The sequence below is a fragment of the Nuphar pumila genome, chromosome 13 (genome assembly GCF_984573655.1).
Source record: "Nuphar pumila chromosome 13, dmNupPumi1.hap1.1, whole genome shotgun sequence".
NCBI classification, from domain to species: domain Eukaryota; kingdom Viridiplantae; phylum Streptophyta; class Magnoliopsida; order Nymphaeales; family Nymphaeaceae; genus Nuphar; species Nuphar pumila.
The window spans coordinates 4,744,706-4,768,597 of NC_143261.1; the positions used below are offsets into that span (position 1 = coordinate 4,744,706).

The window sequence follows — 23,892 nt, forward strand, 5'->3', positions numbered from 1 at the left end:
TAGATTTGAAAGCAAAGAGTCAAAACCATATCTGCATCCAATTGTAATTGCATATCGTTTTGGCTTATCAAATCTTACTAAATGGAGTCAGATTTGGTCAGGTATCCGGTCAAATCCTATCCATTGTCATCCTGTTTACTGGAATCCAACTAGACGCACTTAAGTAAGAGAGAGAGAGAGAGAGAGATTAGGTAAAACTTTTGAGAGTGCATCTAGTTTGGACCGGGGATGAAGGGTATGAAACGGGGATGGAGGCGGGGACGAAGGTTAAAATCTATCCCCGTCGGGGGGTGGAGGCGGGGATGGACGTGCACTTTTTCCCGCCCCGCCTCATCCCCGTTTGAACCGGGGATGGAGGACATGAAACAGGGATGAAGGCGGGGATGGAGGATAAAATCCATTCCCCGCTGGGGATGGAGGCGGGGGTGGAGGATAAAATCTTGAGGGGGGGCGGGGGTGGAGACCTTGTCCCCCGCCCCGCCCCGCCCCACTGCCATACCTAGTGGTGTGGAAACACTTTTGAAAACCGTTGTATACGTGTTTGAAAACAAAAGGAATAATAACTTCAAAAGTTGCCAAGCCTTTTACAACCTTTCACCAGAATCAATACAAAAATAATTGGTCATAACTAGGCCTTATAAGCATGAGGACCACAAAAGAAAAAGAGACGGGATCAGGTCCTGATAGCACCTCTGGAATGAGATGCCTATTACATTTTGATGGGCCCCCATTTTTTTTTTTCGATGTGCATTGAAATGTTTTAAAATGAACGACTCATAATAGTTGTTAAATAAAAGGCCAAAAAATGTGGTTTGATACTTCAGGAGGCATTTTTTTTTGGATATATAAGCCAAAGAAACTGCACTAAGCACAAAGATCTGGTTGCCTTGGCTCAGCCTACCATACCTATGATCCTCGTGCCGACAACCTAAACACAAAAGCTATGGCCTTTGTCCCAAGAGCCTATGCTAAGCATTGGCTTGTGCGGGCAATGCTCATGAGAATTGAACCTTGACTGGCCGTGTAACAGCCAAGGCCCCCACCCTACTACGCCAACCTCACTTGATGCTACTTCAGGCAGCATTTAAAATGCATTCAGATAAAAGTTTTACAAGACCTACCAAGCTTCATATATTAATTGGACCCTTTGGGTGCGACCTAGATTCTAATAGAATATCCATCTTAATCAATCACCAAGTCCAAGTCAAACCCAACCCATTGACACCCCTAGTAAAAGACCTATATGGATCGGATACAGGATTAATCGTGGTTGATCAGAGCCCCGATTCCGAATCTGATGAGATATATAGCTAATGAGATAGATTTGAACTCAGATCTGAAATATTTATGTAGCAATAATGGAACAAGTAAACAAGGATACTACTACTACATGTGTCATATCTGAGAGCAAAATGATTCGAACATAAGACTAAAGTGCAATCAGGATCGATCAAATTGAATAGAATGCATATTATTAAGATATTGTTTTGAGATGCATATCAAAGAAAATTGAGTAGGATCGGTTCAGAGGTCTGACCCACTTGCAGATTTTAGGAATGTAAACGGTTCAGATTTATATCGGATGTGGTTGATACCATATCCTACTAAAAGGGTTGGTTTTCGGACGGTAAAATGTTCATACCAAATCTGCCTTTTTACTTGTAAGCAAATTTGGATGTTATTCAGATCCGGATTTAAAGAAGATCTGGCAGCAAAAATTCAAAACCATATCCTGATTATAATTGGATATAGTTTTGGTTTACCAAATTCAACTAAACAGAGCTCCGATTCAGTGGAGTATCCGATAAAACCCTATCCGATCACATCCATTTGCTGATTTGCACCTCCCATCTGGGTGTCCCAAAGGCGTCGGCAGCCGGGCGGAGCCGATTGTGGACCCGAGAGGCCAACCAAAAAAAAAGGGGGGTTGGGTGGGGGTTCCTTTGTCACCGGCTGTTGGCGGTGACCAAGGGTCGGGCGAGTCGCTGTCGACCCACCCACTCCGAGTAAGATCTGGCCGCACAATGTCCTCGAGATCCTTTGGATGGAAGAACGACATCCGTCCGATCTGGATTCTTCGAATGGTGGCAGCTGGAGCCCGTCACGCTCGACGCGCGAGCACTATAAATAGCTCGGGCGTGACCTTCGCTTAGTCCCGTCGAAGAGAGTCGTTTGAACGGGGGGCTCCTCTCCACCTAGAAGATCCGCGCGTTATTACCGTTCGTTCGTTTTGTTCGCTCATTCTTCTTCTCGACCAAAGGTGCGCGTCTTCTCTCTCTATAGATTTGTTTACCAACTAAGATCTGCGGCTTCGTAGTTCTTTCGGTCGAGATCTGGAAGTTTTTCGGGTCTTTTGCGCTATGCTTTGGGTTTTTTCTCTTAAGAAGAATAGATCTGGTGAAGAACACCGTTTGTGTTCTCTTTTTGTGATTTTTGAAGGAAATATGGTGGTTTTTTCTTTGCGATTTGGATGTGAATAGTTGAATCCGTTATAGATATACTTTTATTGGATGATTTTCTCCTGTGTCGTGGATTTGGACTGGTTATAGGGTTTTTTTCTCTATTTTTTCTTGAACGCGTTTGAGATTTCGTAGATCTCTGGTGATGTTCTCTGTATTTGTTTGATTTTCGAATGAGATGATTTTCTCTTTAGTTTCCTTCTGGTATCATTTTCTCAGATAGTAGGAACAATATGGAGACCTGCTCTTTTTTTTGTGGGGGTCGGCGGGTGGGCGTTTCTTTTTTCCAAACTTGATTTTTGTCTGGGACTGTATTTCTGCAGTCTTTTATAGATTATCCGAGTCGGAGGTCCTTGCCATCTCTCTTTGTATGGTGGACAAGTATTGATCTGCGTTTCGAACCTAGATCTGCTTTTTTTCGTCTCTTTTCATTTCATGGTTATTCATAACGATTATGTAGAGAGATTCTACTCACTGGATCTGGTTCGATATTATGTTTGTCTGTTTTATTTTTTCTTTGCGTCAAAATCATTTGCTTCATTAACGATTCATGGGATCATCTTTGGAAAATCTTTGAGTTGCTTGTTTGGTTTACTTTCAGAAATCTGGGGAGATTGTAAATCGGTATGCTATTTCGAGTCGGAATGTAAAAGGAAAATCTGATAACTCTAGTAACTTTGTTATCAGATCCTATCTTCCCTTTTCCAAAACATTCCCTTCAGTTCTAACAAATTCTGAGAGAAGGTTCAGCGGTGCTATCTTTCCTTGTGCTCTGGATGTCAGTAGTGTTATCTTTCATTGACCTCTGGCTGCTTGCCTTTGGCGGATTCATCAGATACCTCTTTGATTGATGCCTCCTCACAAAATCAGTAACCTTTGTTATAAGGTGTCATGCTGGTTTTGTGTACTTTTATCAAATGTTCAAAGTTTCTAAAATAGGCGATGGTTTATACTTTTGCTTCTTTCTAATTAGCTGCATCTGAAGGCGTTGATCTGGTTGTGATTGGTGGGGATAGGTGTAGGTCGTCTTCTTAGTTAGGCCACTGGCTTGTCATTTGCAAGTCCCACACAGCATAGCCAAATCTATTCCATCAAATGATCGATTGGGATATAGATATCAATGCTGAATAGATGTTACAGATGCCTGAGAATAGTTCCCTCTGTGCATTTGGTGCACCGTTTGGGGGGTTCTGCTCAATCTTTTCAATCTTATCCTTAGGGTTCCTTTAGTATACAGGCCTTTCTGTATGTTAGTTTAGCTGTTCATGCTTAAATGAAATATCTGATATGTTTTGTCAGTTTCATTAGTTGAGGTTCCTTTTTTAAGCATATAAGTGTTTTTATCAAGTTTGCTGGTATCTCTTGCAAAGTGAAGTTGATCTTCCAATAATTAGTACAGTAGGAATCAGCATATTGGCAAAAATTGGAAAGATTCCTCAATAATGTCCGTTTCCTTTGTTGTCTTGATGAATCTTCTCTGGTTTTAAAAAGTTGGCATCTCTACACCTTCAACTTGGTTATGTTTTGAGAAAAAGTGGGCGGCTACTTTACGTTATGCTAAAGTGACTAATAGCATTGTGGTCTTAGTGTCTTGAGAATCAGGTTATCTGTCAAGGGTATATTATTTGATCACTTTTTAGGTTCCTTCTAGGTCTTGTTCAATTAACAAGAGATGTAAGTTGATGTTTTATTCAGTTTGGAACTTGGAAGTTTCTACACAATAACGGTGACTTAAATTGACCATAGTGTTGGTGAAATCATGGCTCATACTAAACGCCCTCTCCTGTTGTATGCAGCTCAGAGAAATGGAGACCTTCCTCTTTACCTCAGAATCAGTCAATGAGGGTCACCCCGACAAGCTCTGTGACCAGATCTCCGATTCCATCCTCGATGCCTGCCTTGAGCAGGACCCTGACAGCAAGGTCGCCTGCGAGACCTGCACAAAGACCAACATGGTGATGGTGTTCGGCGAGATCACCACCAAGGCTAATGTAGACTATGAGAAGATTGTCCGCGATACCTGCCGTGGCATTGGCTTTGTATCCGATGATGTTGGGCTTGATGCCGACCACTGCAAGGTCCTTGTCAACATTGAGCAGCAGAGCCCTGATATCGCTCAGGGTGTCCATGGCCACTTTACCAAGCGCCCTGAGGAGATTGGTGCTGGTGATCAGGGACACATGTTTGGCTATGCGACTGATGAAACCGCAGAGTTAATGCCCCTCAGCCATGTCCTTGCCACGAAGCTTGGTGCTCGCCTCACTGAGGTCCGCAAGAACGGCACCTGCCCCTGGCTCCGCCCTGATGGCAAGACCCAAGTCACTGTAGAGTACTTCAACGACAAGGGTGCCATGGTTCCCGTCCGTGTCCACACTGTGCTCATCTCCACACAGCACGATGAGACCGTTACCAACGATGAGATTGCAGCGGATCTCAAGGAGCACGTCATCAAGCCTGTCATCCCAGAGAAGTACCTTGACGAGAAGACTATCTTCCACCTTAACCCATCAGGCCGCTTCGTCATTGGTGGGCCGCATGGTGACGCTGGGCTGACAGGCCGGAAGATCATCATCGACACCTATGGTGGTTGGGGAGCCCACGGTGGTGGTGCCTTCTCCGGCAAGGATCCAACCAAGGTCGACAGGAGTGGTGCTTACATTGTCCGCCAGGCTGCCAAGAGCATTGTGGCCAACGGCCTTGCCCGCCGTTGCATTGTTCAGGTTTCTTATGCTATCGGTGTGCCGGAGCCCCTCTCCGTGTTCGTGGACAGCTACGGCACGGGTGTGATCCCAGACAAGGAGATCCTGAAGATCGTGAAGGAGAACTTTGACTTCCGGCCTGGAATGATGACCATCAACCTGGACCTGAAGAGGGGAGGGAACGGTAGGTACTTGAAGACCGCTGCCTATGGGCATTTCGGGAGGGACGACCCGGACTTCACATGGGAGGTTGTCAAGCCGCTCAAGTGGGATAAGCCCGCCGCTTGATTTTCATGCTCGCTCTCTGGTTTCTTTGGCTCGGCTCCTCCAAGCACTTTATCTTTACCAGGCAAAGCAATAGGTCAAGAATGTTCGGTGTTAGCTCATATGCTTTTGTTTTTGTTTTTGGTAAAATGACTGAAAATCTGTGTTTTTCTTTCTCCTTTTTCCAGTTTTTTCCCTTTTGGGATTTAATGCCTAGTGTTTTGTAGCAAATGCTCCTCTGTTGGTAGACAGAGGGGCTATGTCTTGATGTATGGCAGGGCTTCTTATTAAGCAAAATTTTATGGAATCTTTTTTTTGAAAGGCCAAAATCAGAATCTTTTATTTTTACCCAAGAGTTCAAACTTGGGTATCTCTATTTTCTGTTAAAGAGAAACGTCATCCAGCTGCCGTTTTGGATGTGTATTGTTGTAATGGTGTTGGGCATTCGTCATCAGAGCTTGTCTTGGCTGGCGAGGAGGCATGACGTTTCTATATTAAACTAATGTTTCTGCTGTAAAAAAAACACCACTTCATGCGTTGGCAATCTTTTGCTGAAAACCAAAACACTTGGCATTCATTCATCTGCGGAATCTGAGGAGCATTTGTCTTTTGTTTTTTATTTGGGGCCAAGCGAGCACAGGGGGTTAAGTTGAGAGGGTTTCCGACCCCAAGAGGTTGATCAAGCTTTGGGAATAAAAAGGTGCTTCGTTCGGATGCGCAGATGGAGTCCCCATGAGATTCGGGCTGCTGAGTCACGTTTCACGTGGACTCGGAATTTCAGATGGAGTCTCGGGAAAGCACAAAGACGTGGGATGGAAGTTATTCATATGAGTTTGTGATAGGCTTTTAGAGTAAAAGTCAATAGCTGAAGATTCATTGAATGTAGACGCGAACATGGGATGGCTGGTGCAGCCGGTGCCAGAAATCTCTATATTTACCCAAACTGAAGACATTAGACTCCAAAATTCGGATACTGTTATGATGGGTACGACGGGGTGTATACCTACGAACCAGCTTTTATTAGGAGCTGGCATTTCAATGCCTTTTGGCAAAATGTTCATATTATACGCAGCCGCGCTGCATGATGCAGCATCAACAACCCATCTTGCCATTTCTCGAGATGGGTGTGGTCTCCGTCTTAACAAATGGCCGCGGCGCTGCATCATGCATAAAAAATGCCCTCTTTGGTAAATTTAACTAAGCATCATCCTCAGATGTGTTCGCCACTGTCCATTTGTTAGGAACTAACAGTTGGGTCTTGTTTTTTTTTAACAAAATAATATAATTTTTTTATCCTTAAAATTTACAAAATTTGTGGGGACGTTGGTTCTCAACTGTCGCATGATCCAAGAGCCAGTTCATTCAAAACCATGTAGTGTACATGCGTATGTAAATTCAAATGGAAAAACTATTGAAAATATCCATTTTTCAGTTCGCATGTGTGCACCCTACTCTAGCATTGCTATATCTTGATCACTAAAAAGAGACATAGCTGGATGTTGGTTCGCACCTTTGGATTTTAAATATTTGAATTTATGTTTTAAGTGCTTGATGCATGTGATAAACAAACAACTGAAACTAGCTTTGACTACTCACCTCCTCATCCTCTTCAGATGCAATCAAATGTCTAACTTAGATGGTATTAATACTACTGGATAAACCTCTACTTACAGGGGATAACCACTAAAACTAGTAGTTTTCTCTACCTATGGAACCGACATCGGGTTATTGAAGCAGTCATCTCAAATCATTTTTTAGATTTACTTGAGTGTAGTGGAAGAGGTAATAATTACCCACTTTATTTATCTTTCATACCTTTTCTTTTCTTAAGTTAAACTGGGGTTAGGCAGACCCCACCAGTTATTATTCACCGTACCACTGGGGTTTGAACCTGCAACGTACCACCACAAGAAGACGGGCACTGACAGCTCCTACCAACCACCGGAGAATATCTTTCGTACTGCTATCCCTGTAAGAGCGACCATTTGAATCATTGGTCTACTTCTCATTGAATGATACAATGTTAGGACTGACATAAGTAGGAGCTGGTGGATCACAGACTCACAGCTCCCTGGCATCATAGCTGCCAGCATCATTAGTTGTTGCAGATATCCATTACTCATATAATATCACTATTCAAGGGGGTCATTGTATTTGTACCCAGGGGATAAGGCCCCCCACCAAAAATGTATGGGTGATAGATCCGCCACAGGATTACTCAGAGATATACACCGAGACAATAAATGTCAAGGGTATGCTGATGCCAATTGACTTTGTTGACTTTTTTTTTTCTATGCTTAGGAATTCTATTGGGCCTGGATCTTGGGGGGGTGCTAGGCATTTTAGAAATGGTTATTTTGTGAAACTTGAAGGACTAAGCCATGATAAATGTTTGGTATCATCTGCCAAGCCCTTCTATCCTCCTGAGTTCCAAACCCTCGTGTTAAAACTCATAGGAGGTAGTTTTCACTAAATTTAACCGTGTGGATGTGTTTTATGTGATCAAAACAGTAGGAATCGACTCTTAGCATAAAAATTTGGTAAGATGCGCTGCGATTCTTCTATTTTCTCAATATCCTATTATTGTAAATTACAATTACAAGTTAATGAAACATGAAAAGTTACAAGTTATGATTGTGTTTGATCCTGCCTTAATCTTGCAAACCTTGGTTACAAGATTGACCTCGTGACCAACCAACAATAATAGCTTTTACTTTCTCAGTTGTGATTCTAAGCAAAACATTCTCTATAAGCCATTGATTTTTTCAACCTCGAAAAAATTTGACATATACATTAAAAAATCATGATCTTCACGAGAAGGTTTGAAACCCACAAGGGTAACAGAGAGAGAGAGAGAGAGAGTATGTATACAATTGATTGGACTGGTGTATGGTCAAGCCAAGTTCATAGTATTGTATTTTGTTGAGACTAGCATGCTCCATCTACTTTCCAGGCCCCGGCTAGGCCAGTCTAGTGAGATCTAGGCTGCACAGGCATGTGAAACCTGGCCCATCCTAGTATAGAAAATACATTACAAGGATGCAGGTCAATAGCAACCGTATTTCTTGCTGCTATAGGGCTATACAGTGAGAATTGTCACCAAGGTTGTTAAATGCGATGAGGCGAAGCGAGGCGTTGAGCCTGCGCTTCGCCTCTGAGGCGTACGCCTCTCACAACTGGTATGGAAGTGAAGCGGTGGGAGGGGAGGCAGGGAGCGGCGGAGGAGCAGTTGGCCGGCACGTGGCGGTGGATCCACCGGCACTTGGGGTTAGCACAGCCGACGAATCGGGCGGAGGAGGAAGACTTGGGGATGAAGGAGGGGGTTATGGAGGTTGATGAGGGGCAATTTGCGCATCACAGCACGCCTCAGTACCTTGAGCATGCGCCTCGCCTCTGAGGCGTACGCTTCAGGTACGGAGGCGTACGCCTCTCACAACATTGATTGTCACTGACAAGTCGTCAAAAAAAAAAATTAGCTTGTTGAGTAATAACAACATTTGTAGCTCACCATTAAAGGTGAACCAACACCAATGACGAATCTAGCTGGAAATGAAAACACCACTAATGGTGTGGCAATCTTTAACGGTGAGATAGGATATAACGGTGAAACCTTTGGCTCATTGCTATAACGGGGAGAACTAATTCGCCGTTATAGGCTATAATGAGGAGACAGGGATCTCGCCTATAACAGCGAGACAGGGATCTCGCCTTTATAGGCTATAAACCTGCAAAAAAAATAAAAAAATAATGAATGTTGGCCTATTTGTTGTAGTTTCATTTGTGTTTTGGTGGTTTTCAGGGTATTTACCCAGGACCAAATTAAACAAAAGTAACGGTTTGCAAATACCAAAACAAGGATATATTTGAGAAAAATAAGCATTTAGCAACGATGGTTCCCACTTCACTATTGTTCATATTGAGAAACATAGGTCAACTTTAAAGAAAAAACTAACCATTAATAAGATGCTTATCACTTGAGTCGTTGACAAAGGCACTCTTAGCAAAGTTCAATAAAGAATGGAAAACCTACTCAACTGATTCCACGTACACTCATATATATATATATATATATATATATATATATATATAAAAGTAATGAGAACAGTGATGGGATCAAACTCACCTTGTCTGTACCTTCCGCACTAAAAGGATGCACCATCACAATAGCTAAGCTTGACTCTTAAGTCTGAGAATCAACAAGCATCTTGAGGATTTATCCCTCGATAACAATACAACATTCAAGTATTCCAGATACAGCAGGATATCTTACTTCCAATTCATAAAAAAAGAAAAACGAGAACATGGTAAGCAAAATTTCAACAAACCAGAATAATAAAACGTTCAAGTATTCCAGATACATCAGGATATCTTAAATCCAACTCAGAAAAAAAGAAAATAAAAACATAATAAGCAAAATTTCCAAGTGACCTTTTTTTTCTGGAGCATAAACAATTCTGATCTGTTTAAAAACAAAAACAGCTGCCGAATCGATAAAACCCAAACCCTATCATTTTCAATCGCTTATAAAAAGTAACAAAAATCTGAAAAATACAAGCCGGATCATCTAAAATCGAACCATCTCTATCTAAATTAACAAATGCACACACCAGCAGTAGCGGAAACCCTATTTCCATCAGATCCATAACGGCTCGCTAAAGCCCTAACAATTTCTATTTTCTCGTTCGACATTCGCCATCGCAACCAAATAAAACACAAAACAAATCAAATCATTTGCATTTCTGACTTCAGAAACGATAAAATAAGATCAATATCACACACAAAAAAAAACTCAAAAAATCATGAAAAAACTGAGTGCTCCATGAAACGTCTCAAGACTCACGCTTTCCCCCTCCGAGGACCTTGTGCACGGGCTGCTTCCTCCCTAAGAGCCGGTTGATTGCTGATGAAACGGATGGCTTTGGCTCCTCATTGTCGGAATCTGACGAGGAGGAGGAGATATTGTGGATCTTCTATGTTATCTCCTCCACTATGCTCTCGATCACTGAATCGATGCCCTCTATGGCATTCGACATGGCTCCCTTCCTTCCTCTCCATAGAACCCAAAGGAGAAAAACCTTAACGGAGAGAGAGAAAAAGAAAAACATAAAAAGAGCATGTTAGGCTTTTGTTTTTGTTTTTTTATAGACGTCACTTTATAAGAGAGCCATATCTCACAGTTATTGATTTATAATTGTGAGATTATCTCTCGTGTTATTGTTAAAAATTAATAACTGTAAGATAAGACCCTCCCCTCAAGGCAAGACACGCTTTTTGTGCCTTGAGATGCGTTTTTAATAATAACTATCACCGTTATAAAGTAAAATCCTATAACAATGAGAGTCAAATCTTGTTATTATTCATCTCTAACCATTAAATATACCTATTAAAACGTTTTAACGATAATATCTAACAGTCAAAGAATCTCATTGTTATACATATGTCTTTAACCACGAGATGCGTGCAAGAGCAAGTTATTCCAAGAGATATTCAACTCGCCATTATTAATGAAACTAATAACGTCGAGATTTGTGGCCATAGTAAAGTAATAACAACGAGATTAATGGATTGACGTTATTGATGAAACTAATAGTGAAGACAAAAATCTTGTCATTATTGTTTTATCAATAGTGGTAAGATTTTTTTTCGCTAGAAAAGAGTCATCACTTTTGACCCTCATCCTTATAGTGATAAGATAAAATGTTCATACGTAAATAATTTGGTGAAAATGTTAAGTAAAATACTTTATTAACATATATTTTAAGTATTACAATCATGCTATATTAAAAAAATGATAAAAAAATGATAACGTTTTGATACTTTCAAAATATCGCCCATATTTAAAATACAATGCTTTTATCACAAAACGATCACAAAGTTAATGCCTTTTTATTTTTCCTGTCTTATGTTTTTGCATTTTTATATATTTTCCATTTTTAAAAATTATATATGCCAATAATTTCCTTAGATTTTTCTAAAAGACAAGTTTTTTAATTTGTGGGATTGAATATTAAGACAAAACCTAGGTTATGAATTAATCTCTTCACTCAACTTCAAAAAAGAAAAAGAAAAAGGCAGTTCCTAATTGCCGATCTCATCAATCGTATAGTTCAAGAAGCTTTTGGCATATAGATATAATTTTTGGGATAGCCTACCATGACTGATTGGGAATTTTCAAGTTGTTTTTCACAAATATGACCCTTCAGATCTGGTTGGAATGGTTCATTTGCTAGAAAACAACACCTGGATTATGTATTTTCATAAAAAATGTGATTTTTTAGCTATTGAATATTTATGAAATTTTAGACCGATTTTTAAACATTATAAAACCTACCTGTGTATCAAAATTGGATGATCCAAGAGTCGATTCCAATGAAATCAAGCATATAGAATATATGGTCAGATTTAAGGAAAAACATAGAAAAAAACTTTGAAAATCTGATAGGCTGGCTAAAGGCTAGAAATGTGGTGGGCAGCTATCACCTACTATATATATAGGGTTAAGTTTGCTATAATAGTTTGACCTAGCAAATGGGGTGGAATCCCCTTATTTGATTTTTTTTCACATCTAACACCATACATGTGATATGCATGTTTTGTTTAGTGAGAACTGAATTTTGGATCGTTGGAATCCGACTTGTATATAGGTTTTTCTGATGATCCTAAAATCAATGGCTATGAAGGCATTGCTTTTTTCAACTCATAAAAACAATTTTTTTCTTAAAAAAAATATTGTCCAAGACTTGATTCCTACTAAATTTAGCATGTTGAACACATCTACGAGGTAAGATTGTATAAAAAACAATTTCATCATGAGATTCTAACTAGATTGTGAAATTCCACTAGAGGGGGGGGGGGTGAATAGTGAAATACTAAATAGATCGATAAATTAAAAATAGAATGCAATAAGGCACAACACATAAAACACATAATTTATATTGGTTCGGTCAAGACCCTTACCTACATCCAGTTCTCAAGCAAAGCACTTGAGCTTTCCACTATAACATCCGAGTTACCGGATAAATAGTACAACACTCTCTTCCTCAGAGGTCTTCTTCTCTCAACAGAGAAGGGGCACAAGGTCTTCTTCTCTCAACAAAGAATGGGAACACCCTCTTTCACAGAGGTCTTCTTCTCTCAACAGAGAAGGGATACACCCTCTTTCACAGAGGTCTTCTTCTTTCAACAAAGAAGGAATACAGTGAATAACAGAAAGTTACAATACTTCCTATAGAACCTTCAGAATGATATGAATGCACGAATGAAGGATTTCTCAGAATGTTCTGTTATTTTAACTCAGGAGATACTCTTTGTCAAAGAGCTATTCTTGACTTTTTCTCTTTCTTTTCTCTTTCTTTTTCTAGGCTCTCTTTCAAATATCGAATAAGAATTTTTCTCGTTGTAAGCTCACATGTCCATGTTGAATAAATTGTTTTGATTGTGTTTATATAACCTTAGAAAAATAGTCGTTGCCTTTTTGAAATGATGGTCTTTTTGGGATGTGAGATGTCAAGTCATTTCAAAAATATTTTATGTTTGTTCGAAAAAGTCTTCTTTCTATAAGTGTAGTATTTGGGGTACACTATTCGTTGTAGTATTTTAGGTATGATATATTTGATGTAAAAAGTCTATTTCTCATAATAGTACATTGAACGTTGGATTGTAAGTCATCATGTAGTTTTGTCTTTATTCAATTTAATGATTTGTAGTACTTTAGTATTTTATTTAGAAATCATCACTTCTTGACTTAAATGTGTGTAAGTACAATAAATATTTTGAATTCTTTTTGTAAATTGTCAAATCTCAAAATACTTTATGATGAGTTATTTAATGTCTACAAAGAGAATGAAGACTTTAAGTAAGTCGACATTCTTGAGTGGGATTAAGATAGTCATTTATAAAAAAGTTTTTGAGGAGGTATTTAATGTTTTATAGAAAGAATGGTGACTTTAAGTAAGTCGACATTCTTGAGTTGTAAAAAGTGACTAAAGTCTTTTCTAAACATATAATAATATTTGTTTTTCTTTGTTTAGTTCAACTAGCCGATTTCTATGTTTGTTTTTTTCTTACATACTTGAAATCATTATTTTTTTTATTTCTTTTCAAGTTGTCTTATACATAATATAAGGTACAATTAATGCTTTTGAAATCATGAGCTAAAATACCTTTCTCATAAAAGTTTGTAAGAAGGTACAATGATTGATTTTCAAAAAAAGGTGATTTTTAAAAATATCGTATACTTTTATGAATGAGTGACTTGTATGATAAAGTATGTAATATGCAATATGCATGCTTCTGAAGGTTCTGTTATATATGACTCTAAAGAAGAAAAAATCTTCATCTTGAAGTAGCCGATCCCTTTAGATGATCTTTAAGAATGAATGGCACATCAAGCTTTTTCTTCAAGGAGTATGATTGCACCAAGGTTGTACTTGAACAAGAGGTCTCCATCCTTTTGGGTGAGATATTCTTGCATCAAATACTCGTTAGATACATGACTAAGCATATTCAGTCATAATATAACATTTTTCATAAAGACATATTATCATATCATATTAAATCAAATATGACAGTGTATCATATTGTGTGTCATCAAAATATAGTTTCTCAACAGATTGTAGGTATAATCAATTGTACCAAATATAAACCCATATATATATATAGAGAGAGAGAAGGAGGTGGACCTGTCCCTTTTTTTGTTTGGACCTTCTGAAAATTATGAGTTCAAGTATTCATTTTGTACTGGTAGATGTGTTTATCATTGTTTACTCAATAGGGATTATATATATATATATATAGAGAGAGAGAGAGAGAGAGAGAAAAGGAGGTGGACATACCTTTTTTTTTGTTAGGACTTTCTAAAAATCATACTTTCAAGTATTTATTGCTTGATTTGTACTGTTAGATGTGTTTATCATTATTTACTAAATAGGGAGCATGTATTTGTTTAAGATTTTCTATGCTCAGTTGTATTTTTGAAAGAGGCAAAACAAATCAATGGTTGATATTATTTTTCACATCTAACACCATACATGTGATATGCATGTTTTGTTTAGTGAGAACTGGATTTTGGATCGCTGGAATCCGACTTGTATATAGGTTTTTCTGACAATCCTAAAATCAATGGCTATGAAGGCATTGCTTTTTTCAACTCATAAAAACAAATTTTTTCTTAAAAAAAACATTATCCAAGACTTGATTCCTACTAAATTTAGCATGTTGAACACATCTACGAGGTTAGATTATGTAAAAAACAACTTTCATCATGAGATTCTAACTAGATTGTAGGTATAATCAATTGTACCAAATATAAACCCATATATATAGAGAGAGAAGGGGGTGGACCTGCTCCTTTTTTTGTTTGGACCTTCTGAAAATTATGAGTTCAAGTATTCATTTTGTACTGGTAGATGTGTTTATCATTGTTTACTCAATGGGGATTATATATATATATATATATATATATATATATAGAGAGAGAGAGAGAGAGAGAGAGAGAGTGAAGGGGGTGGACATACCCCTTTTTTTGTTAGGACTTTATGAAAATCATACTTTCAAGTATTTATTTCTTGATTTGTACGGTTAGATGTGTTTATCATTATTTACTAAATAGGGAGCATGTATTTGTTTAAGATTTTCTATGCTCAGTTGTATTTTTGAAAGAGGCAAAACAAATCAATGGTTGATATTATTTCAAGATAAAATATTTATATTTTTACATCAAATCAATTTTAAAAAAGCTTGTTCCTTAGTAAATAAGAAATAATAAACACACCTAATGGTTCAAATTGAGCAAAAAAATACATAAAAGTATGATTTTTAGAAGGTCCTAACAAAAAAAAGGGGTGGGATCATTTCTCTCTCCCTCTCTCCCTCTCTCTCTCTCTCTCTATATATATATATATATATATATATATATATATATAGGTGCTAAATAAAATATGTTAAAAATCAACGGTCCAAGATCTTTGTGAATTTTTGAGGCTCTAAATATCATTTTTTCATCAAAAACATGTGATCCTAATGTGAATTCCTCATCATGACCAACACATTTATGGGGTCAAAACTATGAAAAAACATCTAAAGAGCAAAAAAACCCATTTAGCACTATCATTTAGCATATTTTATTTAGCACCTCTCTCTCTCTCTCTCTCTCTCTCTCTCTCTCTCTCTATATATATATATATATATATATATATATATATATATATATATATATATGTGTGTGTGTGTGTGTGTGTGTGTGTGTGTGTGTGTGAGTAGGGGGTAGCTGTTTACTCCAATATGTGCCTACCATCAACATATTGAGCTTTTGAAAGTCTTTTTTTCATATTTTTCTCAAATCTAACTATACAAATGTATTTTAAATGTTTGATTTTATAAGAATCTACTTTTGGATCATCCGACTCTAACATGTGAGTGGATTTTTATAAGGTTTGAAAATTGGTCTAAACTTTTCATAAATATTTAAGCTTAAAAATTCATGTTTTTATAAAAAACATTTTATAAAAAAACATAATTCAAGTATCATTTCTAAAAATTCAACTATGTTGGATGCATCTGTGAGGACAAATTTGGGAAAAAATACTCTAAAAACCCCTGTTTATTTGTAGTAGACATCTACTTTCTACTCATATATATATATATATATATATATATATATATATATATATATATATATATATATATATATATATATATATATATATAGTTTTTTTAAAGAACATATATGAGAACTGAACATATTAGGCCCCATTTCTCATTTTGCCTCATAGGTTTTAAATGTTTTATGATAGATTTGAATTGTTAGATGTGTTTATAAGGCTTGATTTAGTGGGAATCGACTCTTGAATCATGTTTTTTTGATAAAAAATTTTATTTTTTTGAGCCAAAAAAAAAATTGGCACCTTCGTAGCTATTGATTTTGGATCACCAGAAAAAACTGTATACATGATAGATTCTGGCGATCCAAATGTTGGTTCCCACTAAACAAAACCTATAGATCATATATAGTGTGTAGACATGAGAAAAAATACATAAAACTATGATTCTTGAAGGGGCCTAACGAAAAAGAGGCCTAAGGAACACATTACTATATATATAGTTAATCTAACATTAAACTAGTTATATTTAACATTAGATAAATTCAACCTTATTAAAATAACTAAAATATCTTTGAAAGTGATATTTTTTAAAATCCATAGTTATTTTTTAGCATTAGAACTCTTTTGTACTTGACCCTTTGACACACATCACACCACCCCACAAACTGTCAAACCTGCTTCTTCATACCCCTCCATACAAACCCCTACTGAAATGTCGATAGATCCACTGGACCCCTGATGACCCATTGTAAGAGTTGTGTGGTATTGCTCTATAAGAAGAGTAGTCAAATCAGACTCAGGAGGAACTGCTATACGCTCAGCTGCATCACCAAGTTCCCCTAAATTTTGAGTTTGGTAGCCTCTTTTCTCTGGATCCGCACACCATGTACTCCCACTGGAGGTTGTCTAGGAAGAGAAAGGTGACGACGATCATGCTAAGACACACCAACTTATTCTCATGTCCTCGCTGTAAGAGGGTGTCGACTACCTGATTGCAAATCACCTTGCAGTATTGGATCCCAAAGCCGTACCCCAGGAGCTTTGAGATCCATTTCTACTATATGTGAATGTTCACCCGCTGCTTAAGCATGAACTTGAGATTCCTATGGTTTGACTGGACTATAAAGTGTCAAACAATCAAATATGGTCGTCACTTGTCCACAACCAGGATGACGACCATAAACTCTTTCTCGTACATGGGCAGACCTCACTTTTCAGCTGTGGTGACCTTGCTGAAATAAGTGAGGGGGTGCTCCTGCTGCATTAGAACAACCCCTGTACCAAGCCTGGACGTGTTGGTGTCAACCACGAAAGTCTTTGTGAAATTAAGAAGGGCCAAAACAGGTGCCTGAGTCATGGCCTTCTTCAGAGACTCGAAGGCCATAATAGCCTCCACGCTCCAATGAAAGGTGCCCTTCCTAAGGAGGGCCATTAGAGGATAGACGATCTGAGTATACCCATGAACGAATTTTTGGTAGTACCTAATAAGGCTGACAAATCTCCGCATTCCCTTGAATGACTGGAGTACTAGTCAAATCTGCATTGACTCGACTTTTTTGAGGTTTAACTCTACACCTTGACCCGAGATAACATGTCTCAAGTAATGGACATGGGTCTCACCAAAGGTATACTTGATCCACTTAGCATATAACTGATGCTTAGTAAGGGTCTCCATGACAATCCACAGGTGGCACTTATCGTCTTCTCAAGAAGGACTATAGATCAGGATGTCATCAAAGAAGACTAGTATTAACTGTCGTAGGTAGGGCATAAAAACATCATTCATCAGAGCCTAGAAAGTTAGAGCGTTGGTAAGTCCGAAAGGCATCACCAAGAACTCATAGTGGTCATTGTGCATCCGGAATGTCGTCTTCTGAACCTCTTTTGGGGCTATGTAGATTTGTTGATAACCGAATTTGAGGTCCAGTTGCAAAAAAAATGTGTCCCATGGAGTTCATCTACCAACTCATCGATTACTAAAACTGAGTGCTTGTTCTTAATTGTAATCTGATCAAGGGCCAATAATCGATGCAAAACTGTCATGATCTATCTCTCGTTTTCACCAACAGAACCAAAAAAGAATACAAACTCTTACTGGCCCGAATGATCTTGTCAAAGAGCATCTCTCAATTTTCAACTTATGAGCATGCACATACCTGTAAGGCAGTACATTTGCAGGCATGATCTGTGACTCAATGGGGATTGCATGGTTGTGAGACCAAGAGGGCGATATGCCCTTGGGCTCATCAAACACGGTGCCCAGCTCCTGAAGCAAGGCCTCCAGGTCAACCAAGGTCTTTGTAGGGGTCATGATTACTCCAACTGCCTCCATCATCAAGAACACCTGAGAGACACCCTTGAACAACCTTGACGAGTTATTTAGACTCAACCAGAGAAGAAGGTGTCCTGGGAGAAGCGTAGATCGAGACCTGGTGGTCCCCGTACTCAAACTTCATTATCATGTCCTTGAAGTTCCAACAAATAGAACCCAAGGATTGGAGCTACTACATTCCTAAAACCATGTTTGCACCCTTCATCAGCATTTCATACATATCTATGGTCAGGATGGTTCCCTAGATCTCCAAATGAACCCCAGGGCAAAGGGTGGTGCATTTGAGCTTGCTATCATTCCCGACCACCACTTCAAAGAGGTGTTGAAAGGTAATTATGCATTTGGCCCATTTAGCCAGTTGAGCACACACAAAGTTATGCATCAAACCAGTATTTATCGACATTGAAATCATCAATTGACTGATTCTATCATGTACCCTCATCGTTTGAGGCACCTCCAAGCCAGCTAACACATGGTATGATATCTCTAGAACCTCCTCTAAAGCGTCATCACCCATATCGGTCAACTCAGGATCACTGAGCTCATTGTCCTCAACCCCACTCTCGATAAGGTACAAATTCAGAACCTTATGCTTGTGGTCCTTGGTCCATACCTCATCGCAGTGACTTGACTAAGCGACTGAGAGTGATTTGTGGCACACTCGGTAGACCTAGGAGGGATGAGGCATAATCTTGCTAGAAACCAAATTCTTCTGGGTGTGTATCTCTGAGTGGACGTCCCCCCTGTCCGGATCCAACACGAGTTCACCCTGGATGGACAGTTTCTCTTCGATCACTTACGCTAATTCAAAACCTTTCATCAAGGAGATAGGTCTAGCAGCCTGAACCTCGATTTGTAGGTCCAATTTGAGGTTCACGATAAAAGTCTCAATCAATAACTCTTGGGATCAGACAATGATGAGGTTACTTAACCTCTCAAACTTTGCCTGATAATCGATAATACTGTCCTATTGAAGGATCTTGGACAACGAGATGTGGTGATTGGCATAAACAAAGATAAAAATGTATCATTAGGGCTCTGGAAAAGCCATCCCAAGTAGGCTTCCCGAGTTGGGACACTAACTAGTGATACTAGCAGATGTCATCTTTCTTGAGGTAGATCAAAGCAAAGGCCACGCAATCCTCCTCAGCCATCTTGACAATCTTGAAATATTGCTCAGCCTGAAATGGCCAACACGTAGAACCGGCCCTAGAAAATTTCAACTGGAGTTGGCGGGCCTGATAGGGTCCGTTGGTGGAACCCGAGGTCTGGCCGCTAGAGCCAGATTCTCTATTACGATCATCTCGATGGTTATTGTGTCCATTAATACGCATGAGGAGCTGCCAGAATTGGTCATACAGCTTCCCATTGAGCGTAACCATGTCTTTGGCCGACTGAGCGAGTTGCTCGTGGACTCGAGTTTGTGATAAAATCACAATATTTTCATCTAAACTGCAACACCACATTATTGTGAAATATCACGATTCCTTACGATATTAAATGGTGTCTAAATATTGCGCTTTTCACAATATTTTCAAAATATCATTGATATATTACTGTGGCCTTTGGTCCTAACTAGGCTTCACTAAACCCTGAAAATATCAGGACATTTTTCACACTAGGTTTATGTGTCAAACACCTGAACTGACTTTACCCAGAAAGCCTTGACCTAGTATACTGCGTCAATGTAATGTAGTCTGTCCAACTGAGACAAGTCCAGGATGATCAACCGTATCCTGCGCTTGACTCGGACTCGCACCCTAATCAAATCCTCGACAACAAATGTCCGGATACTCTTGGCGACCATCATAGTCCACGATAATGGAACTGCGTGTTACAAGAGGAAAAGTGAACAAAGCGTTTGGTGGTCTCGCCTTCTCGTCTGCCTCGATTTTCATCACATGAAACTAACGATGAAAGACGTGAAACAGATCGTGGTTGGGTTTCTTTGCTTTGGAATTTTCGTTTTGCTCATCAATTTGAGCACCAACAGACCACCATTTGATCCTGAGGGCCTTCCTCTTCAGGTACTACTATACAATGGCTTCCATTTCTTCTTGTTTTGGTGATATATGTCATGAATGGTAATGGGTGTAGCTTTTTCTGTTTTTTTTTTCTAATTCTTTTCCATCTAAGGTTCACTCTTTGTTGAATTCTTGATCACCCATTTTCTCTTTTTCTGTAAAAATGTTGAAGGAGAAGAGTGTGAATGCAACCAGTGTGGTGGGTGATGGTATTATGCTGAAGAGCATGAGTAGGGAGAGGCTGCTTCGGTTATGGGGTCAGCCTGGACCCTTTCCGGAGCCTTGTTGGGAAAAGCATTTGACGGGTAACTTACTTTGGACCTATTTTTCAGGGAAAATGGGTTGGTTGCTTGTTATCTTTGATTCTATGAGTTGGGGTTTTGGTTACAGAACTTTTTGTAGAGCTTGATAAGGCAATTGGACAATGCCCATTCTTTGGTTTTTCCTTTCCGAATGATTGATTCAGTCTGTTGGTTTGCCGTTTAATTACTTGATTATGTTAATCCGCCGTCGTCTTCTTTTTTCTTTTTCTTTTTTTTGCTTACTTTGTTGAATGGACCATTTGGTTCTTATTCTGATTTAGCGAGTTGAAGCAGACTAATAGTTTTTTCATTTTTTTTTATGAATGAAGCAGCAGACCAATAGTTGCTTCAAGGTCAAGTCTCATTTGCATTGCTAAAACTTTGTGCTAGAGGATCATCAGTTTTTCCCCCATAAGCAGATAGAACTGAAGAAAACGATTGCAAGCTGTTGACCATAAATGGCATGATTGGAAGCGTGAGTGGATTCTAAGTTTGGACTAGAATTGCACATGAGAGAGATCTCTAATGATGGGCTAGAATTTTCATAAAATGAATTGAGACGGTAAAATGTTTTCGGTGGAAAGTAACAATTTGGGTCATTTTTTATTTTTTCAAAGAATGTAGTTAGAAAGACTGGAATTTGCTTAAGAAAGTTGCATAATAATCTCTAAAAATGTTGCTACAACAGATTTCTTTGGACAAAAGATGGTGGGATTTAATGCTCGGATGTTTGACAAACATGAAGTGCTATAGAAAAAGTTCTCCTTTGAATGCATTACATCCATCTCTTACCATGTATGAGGTTCTTTGAGATTTGGGTTTCTTTGGTTTTGTGGAATGAGTAGCAGGCTGAGAATCATTTGTATTGATTGAATAAACAGCAAAACCACAAAAACAATGTCAGATTTAAAGAGGAGATTTCTTTATGCAATGGTCATCATTACTGATACCTTGCCTACAGCTCTACCCTTCCTTATGCCTTGCTCACTATGTCTATTCCTGCTATCATTATGTCCAGCACTTCTGCTATCCATGCTGCCTGCTCTACTTCCTCTATGCAGTTAGAGATTCCTGTCCTTCTCATCAACTTTCAAAAACTTTACACAAAATGCCTCATTGTTAAGGCCTCCTTTCAGAGGTCTTTGGCATATTTGGCCTATTACACACTACTATGGAGTCTGGCAGTTGGTTATATGAGAGAGATAAGCACATAAAGTAAGTTCTGTCACATAGGTGCAGGTGCGGAGGGTGTGACATGGCAATTTAAAAAAGCTTGGGTGCAAGGTGCGTATATATATATATATATATATATATATATATATATATTGTGTGTGTGTGTGATAGATAAAATTGGACTTGGTTAGGGTTAATTGAATCCACTTTCGACACAAAGGAAGCCGTGTCCAAGTGTTGCACCCACATCGGTGTGGGTGTGACATGGGTGCATTGCCCTTTTAGAAGTGTCCATGTTACAAAGAGTAAGTTGAACACCAGTTTGATGTAGTAATTGGGGGCAGTACTGTGTCTTCCTCAACTTCTGGAAGTGCTATTGCTTCAGTAACTCAGTCCAGTTGCTATTTCACTCTTAACATAGTTGATCTCCCAATGTTGTATGTTTTCTCAACAAATTTGGCCTATTTGGATGATGTTCTTCAATGGTTGGTAAACATATGGCATAATTAGGAGTGAGAGAGTAGTTGGCAGGGATAGCAATTATTTAGCTGTGGAGAAGGCATAGTTCAAGCACAATTGTTATTTATGTTCTATTTTTTAGTGAGATTAATGGTTTACAATAAATTATCATTAAGCTTGTAACGACCCCAACTCCTACCTTTGAAAAATGCGGAATATTTTTTTTTTCTAAGAGTCGCGGAAAACTTCCCAGAGACCTGGGGTCCCTACAGTTCCAATTTCAGTTGGATAACCACACACCACAAAGCAACTTATATTTATCAATCATAACCAATCCACTGAATTCTTTTATTAATGAATCAATAAGAGTAATATGTTCCATGTCAAAAGTGAAATATCAAATTGCAGGAAATCAGAAGAACTAAAAGAAAATAACAGTAGAGCCACTCTGTCCGTAAGTGAAGCCGTCTGAAACAAATGTGACCCTAGTATCCCTCAGAAGCGAGTCGACTTCACTGATCACCTGTGCCTGTGAAAAACCAATAAAATAAGAGGGTCAGAAATCCGAAGAATTCTGCGTACAGGTTTCCCTAATGAATCAAATAAGAAAAAGAGCATAAATAAGATCCATGTAATATTTTGAGGAATACGATTATACTCAATTCCTAAGTCAATTAACCATTCATGCATAATTAAACATGTAACATTTAACAGGAGGGAACACGAAATATGTAACATTGATCACAACTTAATCAATAAGGCAATTAAATGCAAAAGAGCTCAACATCATACAATGATCAACATAAACAACCAAGTGAACAGGTAAACATGCATGAACTAATGCAGAGCAAGAATATGCATGATTTATGTGCAATGCATGAACCATTTATTATCTTCCATTTAAGTTTTCCTCTTTCCATATGCATGTCCTATTAAATGCACACAATCCTTAAGTTCCTCTTTTTAATTACAGTGGCCCGCGGATACACCAAACGGGTATAATCCCCGAGGTCAAGTAGGGTTCCCGGGGTAGCTTCACACACAATTTGTATTTTATTACCGGGTTCCAAACTTAGCCCTCGACCGATATCAGGAAATAACACCATCTATCGGAACCTTGGAAAACAACATCCAAAGTCGGGGACACCAGGGAAACAGCATCCACTGGCGCCACTTTCTTGGTATACCAAAACAAACTCACAGCTGTGACTAACACACCACTCCCGGGTAAAGTGGCGGACTCTCCCTAAAACCGTGGCCAGGAGAAGAACCTCAATATCGGGTTCAGGGGCAACAAAATGCACACGGAGTTTTGTATCCTCACGGTTTCCCCTAAACCGCAATATCCAAGACTCCCATGCTAGAGCAGGGACATCAAGGAGAAAGTGAATTACACTGTTCTTTACATTCTTTTATCTAGTTATTAATTCATTTAATTTACATTTGCGAATTTTACATGTAGAATTAATAACATACGCTTGCACATCAGCATGCTAAGCTTTTCACGGGACCACAGCCCGTGACAACATAGAACAGTGCGGTAAAACAACAATATCACATTTGATTTGTTGCAATGCAT

The 23,892-nt window shown here is 38.7% G+C and overlaps 2 protein-coding genes across 2 annotated transcripts in view; both read left to right on the plus strand.

Moving 5' to 3' along the window:
- The first annotated feature begins 2,151 nt into the window (after positions 1–2,151).
- On the plus strand, positions 2,152–5,729 carry LOC149817586 (S-adenosylmethionine synthase 2-like). Its single transcript, XM_089985916.1, has 2 exons — positions 2,152–2,260; positions 4,256–5,729. The coding sequence occupies exon 2, from the start codon at positions 4,265–4,267 to the stop codon at positions 5,444–5,446; it is 1,182 nt and encodes a 393-aa protein (XP_089842042.1). The 5' UTR covers positions 2,152–2,260; positions 4,256–4,264; the 3' UTR covers positions 5,447–5,729.
- Positions 5,730–20,076: 14,347 nt separating this feature from the next.
- The window catches only part of LOC149817587 (protein MANNAN SYNTHESIS-RELATED 1-like), a 79,558-nt gene continuing 75,742 nt past the window's right edge, over positions 20,077–23,892 (plus strand). The window contains exons 1-2 of the mRNA XM_089985455.1: positions 20,077–20,382; positions 20,552–20,684. Coding sequence (XP_089841581.1) covers positions 20,077–20,382; positions 20,552–20,684 — 439 coding nt within the window. The remainder of the gene's footprint in view (positions 20,383–20,551; positions 20,685–23,892) is intronic.